Source organism: Tachysurus vachellii, chromosome 17 (genome assembly GCF_030014155.1).
Source record: "Tachysurus vachellii isolate PV-2020 chromosome 17, HZAU_Pvac_v1, whole genome shotgun sequence".
Lineage (NCBI taxonomy): Eukaryota > Metazoa > Chordata > Actinopteri > Siluriformes > Bagridae > Tachysurus > Tachysurus vachellii.
In genome coordinates this window covers 10,036,641-10,047,130 of record NC_083476.1, presented here as the reverse complement: position 1 = coordinate 10,047,130, position 10,490 = coordinate 10,036,641, and the positions used below count along the sequence as shown (strand labels likewise).

Here is a 10,490-nt window from a genome sequence, read left to right as displayed (position 1 = left end):
AGCCCAATTACAGTGTGAACTGAGTTTGTGGGCAGTGGTTGTTTAGCTGTTGATCTTTTCAGGCTTCAGGGGTGTTTCCAACTGATGCCAACTTTCTTCCAAGATTAATTTCAGTTCAATTTCTAATGTAAATCCCCCAAATAATAATTTTACTGTACACATGTAAATATGAGCAGAAAGACAACCTAATTTTGTTTACATTGGCTACTTGACTCGAACTATAAAAAAGGACTGCAGTAAGAGGAAAAAGTCTCCAATTTCAAATTTATTACTTCAAAAACAAAACCCCAAATCTATGAAGATGACGTCCATATGGATGTTTTATTTTTCATGTTATGGGCAAGTCGGTGACTTGTGGTTAGTCATCATTTTGTAACATCAGTAGCTGCCGGTATCATAACCAAGATCTAAGTTTCTCCAGAAAATAGATTAGAAGAGGCAGCTTTTCAACTTTAAACAGTGTAAATTGTCATTACTGTCAGCAGTGTTGTATCTACAAGCATGCTTGCATCAGATGTGCATAAGTGTACTTTATTTATTTATTTTTTTATGTTTTTACATCTGTTTCATTCATTCAACACTAAAATGTATCCACTTAATAATGACAAAGGAAAAGTGAATGCTAAAGCATTTTACAAATATTTATAAACAAAGGTAAAAAGAGAAGGGGAATTACAGTAATACTGTATTCATAGCAGTTTTTGTCTTATAACTTATTTCATCCAGGAGCACTATAGAGACTATTGTCAGAGGGGCAAAGTCATAAGTACAAAAATGTTTCCACATCACGTCTCGTTTGAAATGTTGATTAAACAACAAAACAAACAAAATAAACATTATGATAAACACTTTAAGGAGGAAAATGTGATGCTTCTACATTTCCAAAACAAGAGTACGATACGTAAAAAGGGAGGCAAAAAAATGAAGCAACAAATTTGATTGATAGTTCATAAGAATTTGCTGGTTTTGAATGGGATTGTTATTTCATCGATGGTCATTTGCTTAGTTACTTTAGCTGTCCAGAATCACTGCTGTACATTGGGTTAACTAAAAGCAATAACAATGGGAAATGTGTCCAGAGAACAGTAACCACAGAGGAGGACACTGATGTGTGCTTCACAAGGACATGAACAATTGACTGCAAAGTATACCTTAGTCCAGGAGAAAAGTTTCAAATTGGGTAGGACATAGAGTTCGTGAAAAACAGAGAAAAAGTTGTTGTTGTTGTTGTTGTTGTTTGTTCCTTCTTTCTTTTTTTCTATAAATTGTGATGCATTGGAAGGTTGCCAACAAGCAGCAGTCCTTGGGTTGCCCATTTGTGCTGGACCCCATTACACACTTGAGTCCAGTATACAAGGTTGGGTGATCGGTGGTCAACAACCTCAGCACTAGCACTTGAAATCTCCAACGTCAGAGTCAAAAAGTTCCAAAGTGGAGTGAAGAAGCCATCTACTGGTGAGGAGGTACGTAAAGAGGAGCTGCACATCCATCTCAGTACATAATGGGAGGTTTGGAGTAGGGTCTATTCTCTGTGTGAAACACAAGAAAAAATGAAAAAATGTTAGTTTATTTCTATTGGAGTATTAATGGGACAAATTAAATGGAAAAACTGGTTCCTGCTTAATTTCCCACATATGATGTACAATGGCTCATTTAGCAGAATATGTTGACATGAAGCCCCATATCATGATGGGGGCAGTGTGGGTCAAGTGGTTGTTAATTGGAACGTCGGGGTTCAAGCCCTGGCACTGCTAAATGGTCACTGTTGGCCAATTGAGCAAGGCAATTCACCTTCCCTACTCCAGGGGCACTGTATCATAGCTGTCCCTGTGCTTTGACCCTGACCTACTCTGCTGGGATATGAAAATAATTCTTCTGTAATGAAGTGCTTTTACTGATTGTAATTATTTGTGCTATTGAGCAAAATCTGAATGTTGTTAACAAATGTGCCCAAAGTCCCAAAGTCTGCAGAGGTAAAAAAAAAAAAAGGCACACGCACAAGACATATTTCCTACTTAATCCAGACATTTTTTATTAATCTAAAAGCAAACATAAATTTTATTTTCAGGGCAAAAGTTTACATACACCCAGGCAAAAGACATTTAAATTCAATTTTTAACAAATATCATGTTATTATACACTTCTTTTGACAAGTAAATTAGGGCATCTATATCGTTCACATCAAAAGTTATTTTTTAAAACAATTGATTATAGACAGTAGAACCTGGTAGGTGAAGGTGTAGAGGAAGATTCAGGAGACAAATGAAATGTTAGATGAGCTCTGGGTTTGCATTAATTTATTCTGTGCTTTTCCAGAACACCTTCATAAGCTCAACAAAAACACAGAACTCAGCAGAAATGTGTCCATCCTGGACTTGTAGCTTTCACTCCATTGGGTTCACACTTCACTGCCTGTGTGTGTTCAGGCGTGTCTCTCAGGCTTTGCCAGCCATATTGAACTCTCACACCATTGCCAGAAAAGCCTGGTTACTAAAAGCACAAAGAGACAGAAATAAGTAAACTTATAGTAGTAACACAGGTTGAGAAACATCACACATTAGCTGCCAGTCCAACCAAGCTCCTCTCCATCCACAATGGATGCTCGACCATGCCCCTGCTGTCATGTACCATATCCACTTGACTCTTGCCAGGGAGCTGTCTGATCCACAGCTCCCCAGGAAATAATCTTCCACACCCTTCTGTACCCGAAGCTATGAACCACCTTAAATTTTAATGGCAGATGTGCAGAGACCAAACCAAAGGGAGACATAAAAGTCAAAAGAATGCAACACAGGCCCCAAATAAAACCAATTTTACCTGGTAGAAAGACAGCTGGCACTGGTTATATCCACAGGCTGCAGTTGCTGCTGCCTTATTGGTTTGAGGACACACTAGGATATGAGAAAGTGGTATACTTCCTCCCATCCAGTTGCGCAAATTTGGGTTTGATTTAAATCCTATTTCATCTTAAAGATTTCAGGACAACCATGAGACAATCATTAATATGAATAATTATGTCATCTAAGTAAGCAGAATCATTGTACTAAGGGAGGGTCCTTCCCAGTACAATTTGGACTGTCGCTGGAGCTCCATACAACCTAAACAAAAGAGTGACAAATTGGTGTAAGCCAATGTGGAAAAAGCCACATTTTCATCAATTGTGCATTTGCCAATGCCCCACATTGATTGGGTATTGATGGACAGTGTCCTGGTTACACACAGGTCTACCAAGGGTTGATAGGGATGGGTCTGGGCATCTCCAAAATGGTAGGTCTTGAAAGTAGTAGCTACAAAATGAGATTCGAGGTAGGACTACTGGTGAACCAGTGACATACTGTAGGTGTCATAGGTGCCCAAGGCTCATTGAAGCAATACATATAAGAACTGTAGCACAAATTGCTGAACAAGTAAATCATATAAAGGTGTCAAGTCACAGTGCTTGTTGCACTGATGCTGCATATGTGGCAATATTGCTGCAGAACCCATGCTGACCCCTGTCTACTACTGAAAGCACATTTAATCAGCAAGTGAGAATTAGAACTACTGTAGTCCAATGAGCAATGGAGGAACATGCTATGGTCTGATGAATCATCTTTTCTTTTACATGATGTGCATGTTAAAGCTTTATATCAGTTTTGTCAGGACGAATGAAGGGAGAAGCTTGTGGATGGCTACCCTAAGTGACTGTTTCATGTAATCAATTTAATCGAGTAAATAAAAGTCAAATGGCAAAAATGAAATTCTGATTAGTAAAAATTACCATTGCCATCAACTAACATACTAACAAAGGTGAGCAGAAGAAAACATCAAAGATGTGTTTCATCATGCTGTAAAATTAACTTAATTAAGCCATATGACAACAATTAATATGCGAGTGCAGCTGAGTGCAGGGATTCCTATCATACAATTCCAAATGTTTGTACAGTACATGGATTACCTAGTTAAGTGAATTATCCTGTTTTTTTTACCAGATCCAAATCAAAGCTATTGTGGGTCAAAACTATTGCTAAGACAAGATGTCTGTAAACTCGGACATGCTCAGGTTAAGTAGATGAACATTATACATTCATAAATCACTATGCATGACTCAATAGTCCACTCAGTAGTCTCAATAATTTATTAATTTACAATACTTAAAAGGATAACATTCAGATTACTTTTAGAATACTTTTTGAATACATATTTTAAAATAATTAAAGAATAAATACAAACTTTGCTTATTTTGCTTCTTAGTGATCAGTGTTTTGGGTTGATAGCTTGTTAGAAGTAGTGAGTTTGTTAATTATTTTTCATTATTTAGAGATAAAAGCAACAAAATTGTTTAACAGACAATCCCTTTACAATTACCGTTATTAAGATTTTTAAACACATTTAGACATCACTGGTTAAAAATATCTACATAAAGCATTTAAGTTTCAAACATTGTTCCTCCCAACTGACAGTAAAACAGTGATATGTATTTATTAATAAATTGTTTTTGTGCCGTTGAGAAGTTAACCATTTTTCCCACTCAATTTTACTTCTTTTAGTTCTATTGTAGGCTAATGGTAATAAAATGGGCCTACTCAGTTGACACATCCATACATCAATACTGAACCTGAAATTTATCTAAATCTTTTACTTTATTACTTTACTTGCCAAATGCATGGGCAACATTTTGGCATTAAAATCTATAGCCCAAGCCTCCTAGATTGAGGGATATCTGGATATCTCAGCTTGTGTTCGTTAAGTTACATACAATGTATTTTCAGACTTTCTGCACTACTTGCATAGGTTTGGTTTACTGTTAAATTATAACAATTTATATATAATTCCATATCTGGTTGTTATAAACTGGAAGAGTGCCTCTTTTTGAGGTTCCACGAATTAGGATAGTTTGAGCCACATAAATAGATCTGTATGAGGTAGAGAGAGCAGTCTTCTTTTAAACAGCTTCCACACTTGCTGAATGTATATTCAGGAAACTTGAGTATCATTACCAAAGTAGATGCACAACAGCACTTTCCCATTCATTTAAGCTTGTGATAGTGGCATGAGAGGACACAGTCTGTCTCAATATGCCCTCAATTCCTGGTCTACCTTTTTAATTACTTTTTGTTCTGTTTTAGACTACACTCCTTCTAGGTAACTCTGCCACACTGCACTTCTCTTAATCGGCTTGCAAAGTGGACACCTTTTGTGTTCAGCAGTTTGCTGTTAAAGCCACTTGTCTTGATTAATTAGAAAGAGCACAGGTCGGCATAATGGGCCAACACTGGCCTGGAACCTGAGAAAGCGTAAAAAGCTTTTAGCTTGCCGTGTGGGCTCTCTGCAAGGACAATCAAACCTAATGAAATCAGTTGTCAGTGCTAAGCTTGCAAAACTGTGAAGTCCGACTTGGGAGTGAAGTGTGAGCTAATTAGATATTTGCTGGGTGTAATGGATAAATGTTGTGAGGTGGGGTGGGGAAATGCTGGAGAGTTGGGAGGGGGTTATGGTTTGGACAGCACACTCGACCTAATTAGATTTTTTGCTAGACATAATGGATAAATGTGACGGGGGTAGCCACTCCTAATACACAAACACTTTGCATTTGATAGCATTCAAAGGCTTGGTACAAAGCCTACAGTTTTTATAGACTGAAGAGATTTTAAGTCCTGATTAAATAAGATCAGTAAAGTCTTCAATAATAAGTCTTCTTAATAAGGTTGAAAAATACTGCACCACACAGCTTTTCAGCACTGTGCAACATTAGAAATAATGTTGTTCTGCATCTACATAATTTCTGGACAAGAATAAATGGAATTACCCAGTGCAAAAAAACAGGAAAGATGAACAGCATGAGATCTCTATTGCATGGCTGTATGATATTTGCGTGTTACATAAAGCTTACTCATATAAACTAGAATAAACACTAAAGCAAAACAGTCCCTACTCCAGAACATAGGCATTGTGTTCTTGGACTTTTTGTTTTGTAGGTCTGAACTGGAAAATGTTATGGGTTTAGATACATGAGAGGGGTTGGAGATTTAAAGTAAACTTTGTCAAAACAAACAGAATGACCAGTTGAACTGCATAATACCACCATCTAGAGATAAAAAAAGCTTAGCAAATTCTGCTCCGCACTTTTCTGTTGTATCCCTACTGTTAAAGGCATAATAAATCCTGGTCATCTCCTGATCATCTGGTTGCCCAAAAGCTCCAAAATTTCCATTATATACAGCTGTAAAAAAGGACAATATTTATGATCACACTCTCCTTTGTCACTCAGATGAGCATGCATTCCCTTGAGTCTGGTTACACTCAGGGTTTCTTAGTCAAATCATTTTCCTTGCCACTGTTGCCTCATGTTGCTTATCAGAGATACATATAAATTTAATTTTAAACATTGTAAGCTTTATTCTGAATTTTAATATTTCAGTAAATTTGCATTGAGGCAATGTCCGTTGTTAAAAGTGCTATACAAATAAGTTTTCAGCAGATTTAGTAGTTTGACCAAGATTTGAAAGTGCACAGATGGATGATATGTGCAGAAAACCATAGAAAATACAAGAAAAATACACACATGGTACTGAGACTGTAATGTCTGTTTTGGACTGGAGAACATTCTCAAACAATCCAAGAAGAGATTAGCTGAGATTCTGAGAGAGTGAAAAACGCCCCTGTGATGCTGGGGATGCACATGGCAGACTGATCTTTTTCTATACCTAACCCACCATTCTCAGGTTTATGTTCTACCAACAGTCTCACTGTCAATGTACACATAGCAGTGCTGGGTAGGAGCAATTACTGAATGAATTTATAATTTAAATACATTTATAATAACTGTATTATAATCGATTTATTACTGTTACCACAGCAGTCATATTAATATTTTACTTGTGTTGTAAAACCAAGTCCATGCAAATTGACCCAATGATTGTTAATCTTATCATCCTTATTACAATGAACAGAACAGAATCTCTGTATCACTACTGTCTGCAGGAACCTAGTGCAAACTAAAACTATGCAGCCTATTCTTACCTTGCATGGCTGAGTCTTGCTGATTGCCATTATGCTCAGGTTCCACTTCTGGTATCACTGCTTCTGAAACCAAACAATCACAGCAAACTGTCAAATGTTGCTCTTCAACCAATCATCACTTTACCAGGCAACAAACCAGAGAATTTTATATATATATATATATATATATATATATATATATATATATATATATATATATATATATATATATACAGTGGTACCCCGCTTATCGACCTTTTCGCTTAGCGAACAGTTTTGCGACCGGAATTTGCGCCCGGGGATTTGGTCGTGTAAATTAAACTTCGGTTTGTGAACAATATTAGTGTTATTTAGCGGTCAATATAACAATTTAGCATATAACAATTTTGTATATACAATACTTTGTTTAAAGTGTACAATATTATTTATGTACCTGTATTATTTTATGTATTATTTAGTATTAATACTGCTAGAAATGGGGCAAAAATTGTTAATTATTGGGTATCGGTGGAGGTCGGGAATGGATTAATTGGGTATCCATTATTTCTTATGGGATAATTACATTCGCTCTTCGACCTTTTCGCATTTTGACCGGTTTTAAGGAACGGATTAAGGTCGATAAGCGGGGTACCACTGTATATATTATATATCTATATATCTATAATCTATATATATATATATATATATATATATATATATATATATATATATATATATATATATATATAATTATGATAAAAAATTATGTGACAACTTCCAATTTATGTACCCAATGAAAGTCTCTCTGACGGTATAAAGACAATAATAATCAATGCAAATTTTATTTTGAAAATCAAAAAGTTATTCTGCCTAATCATAGGTCATGAAGAGGAAGGATTTCTATTATGATGAGTGTTGTCTATTCCAAGTGTACCCTGACCCCATCTACAGATTTGAAGCTTTAATGAAGATGAAAATGATGTCAATCAAATGCACAAATACTCAATAGATGTCAGCCCAACTGAACACAGGGGAGATTTTGGACTGCTATATTAGATAGCTCTCTCTACCACCATCAAAACAAAGGAAAAGATCACAGTAGTCCATACTGACCAGATACATTTGTTTGAATATATACAGTATATGTCCACATGTATGCAGACCATGTATGACCATTTGTTAAAAATCCTGGGAAATTAAAATGGAGTTTGTTCCCACTTTGCTGTTATTAAAGCTTGGAACTAGGAACAGGTTTAGGCCTGTTATTTCCAGACAAGGGAAACGTACAAAAACATTACAGATAATTTTGAGCTTCTTATTTTGTGGCAACTGTTTTAAGGAAGAACCATATATAAGTATGATGGTCAGGTATTTAGATACATTTGGCCATAATTGCTGTTTGTGATGAAACAGCAGAGACTCCCATTACAGGGACCATCTTTCCCCCAAGCTCTCGGCTAAAAGACAAGGCCTATTCCTCTTAATGAATTTGTATAGTGAATTTTTATCCCTGCACTCTGAAAAACACTTACAGATGTTCACATACACTTACACTTTCAAATCTTTCCCTGTTCACATTCTGCATCTGGCAAGATTAAACAAGTAAACTAAACACAATTAAACAAGTAAAATCAAGACAACAAGCGATTAGGAAAACAGTTTACCTCTTTTTTTTAAATGGTTTAAATGTGTGCACATTTAGACCATTTATGATAAGCATCTGCCTCTATTTCCTCCTCTAGCATTATGATGCTAATGTATCACTAATAGTGGAGACTAATATGGAAACACCAATATCAGCATTGATAAGGAAATATGAGAAAGAGAAGAGGGAAGAGGAAAAGAAATAGAGTAGGAAAAATGGTTGAGAGAATGGTACAATGGATTTGAGTGGAGATTAGAGGAGAATATAGCTCACTCACATGGGAAAGGAATGGCAACAGAGCATACAGTCCTAGAAAGGAAGTAGCAAAGCACCAGGAAGTGAGGACTCTCTAACAAGGTGCAAGAATTCACTTTAAAGAACTGTAACTTGTTCTGAGAATTATAAAAATTATATCAAATTGTGCAGTATTCCTGAAAAGTCATTACAATTCTTAGAGAATCATATTAGGGTGGTGAATGTCAGTATTATATCGGTCAGTATCATAGCTTTTTAAGCACAGATGAGCTGCCATTTGAATAAACTTTCTATGTTTTAAACGAAAAATTACCAGACCACCATCAACAGCACTGCATTTATCTCAGTTATTATTCAGTTAGCATTTTAATTCTATACGAAAAGAAATAAAATGTTTCAGTGTATAGAGGCCTACTAGCTATGATTATGTTATAAATGCTATTTCTGGTGCATTCTAAAGTCCATTGGATCTATCAAATATTTTTAACACTGACAATGGTGCTAATCACTCACTTTCAGAAGAATTTTTTTTTTTTTGCTTCACACCAAAGACATTTATGTTTAAGATCAAACGATGAACAAGAAAAGATATACCAGAATTTCATAATTTTCAATTTCAAATTTTATACAATAATAAGATCCTTTTAATTAATTAGGACTATATTCCAATTAAAGTTCATGGTTGTTTTCAATGTTTATAGAAGTTACTGAATAAAAGTATCTAAGACACCAATCTTTTGATTTTCATTAACTTAAGAAAAATCAAATTTAATCCCCCAACCCAATAATGGACTGGCATCCCATACAGAGGGTATTTCTACATTCTGGCATCCCATCCATATGGCTATTTCAATGATAAGTCTAAGAACCCTGACCAGGATGAAGCAGTTCCAGAAAAAAAATAAGTACATATATCTTGATTTACAGTTCTACATGCCAGTGAGTCATAATATATTTTGAAGTATTTGAGCTAGACAAGAAAGAGACTTTTCTAGTAAGCTAAAAATAGTAAGTGGACAAAACAAGATTAGTGAATTGTACTTGCTGGTATTCTGTGAACTAGGAATTTAGGTCATCTAGCAGATTGCGGTGTTTAGAAGATATGTTTGTGTTGTATGTTCTAATGTATTTTAAAGTGACCATAGTATGACAAAGATCATACTGTAGATTTAATCGATTTTACATTTCTTTTTTTTTGCAAGTTATAACATTTATTTATCTTTGAAGGTGTTTGCAATTTGCAAACTCTAATCCAGCCATAAATTCCAATGTACAATTTTGGAATTAATTAACTGAATATGGCCCACACTTAACAGTAAGATAATTGTGAGATACTTCCTGTTTATATATATATATATATATATATATATATATATATATATATATATACATATAGAGCGAGAGAGACAGAGAGAGAGACAGAGAGAGAGACAGAGAGAGAGATAGATAACTTTATTAATCCCGAAGGAAAATAGAGACAGTTGGTATGCAGAAACACCTAATGTATAAATTCAACACCAGTCTACAGATGGGAGCTGCTGTAAGCAGCTGCTACCTAGCACAGTGCCATCTTGAGATAATAACATATCTATATACAAACTTTTTCAGCTGTGCCGAATACATACATGTA

The 10,490-nt window shown here is 35.4% G+C and overlaps 1 protein-coding gene across 5 annotated transcripts in view; it reads right to left on the bottom strand.

Moving 5' to 3' along the window:
• Positions 1–342: 342 nt before the first annotated feature.
• dacha (dachshund a) overlaps positions 343–10,490 on the bottom strand; it is a 109,638-nt gene continuing 99,490 nt past the window's right edge. Inside the window, exons 11-12 of one of the 5 annotated variants that reach the window (XM_060890929.1) lie at positions 7,003–7,065; positions 343–1,529 (exon numbers count right to left, since the gene is read on the bottom strand). In XM_060890929.1, coding sequence (XP_060746912.1) covers positions 1,492–1,529; positions 7,003–7,065 — 101 coding nt within the window. In that variant the 3' untranslated portion in view covers positions 343–1,491. Of the gene's footprint in view, positions 1,530–2,048; positions 2,491–7,002; positions 7,066–10,490 lie in introns of those variants that run through there. The other 4 variants (XM_060890930.1, XM_060890928.1, XM_060890927.1 and 1 more) reach the window with 4 other exon arrangements.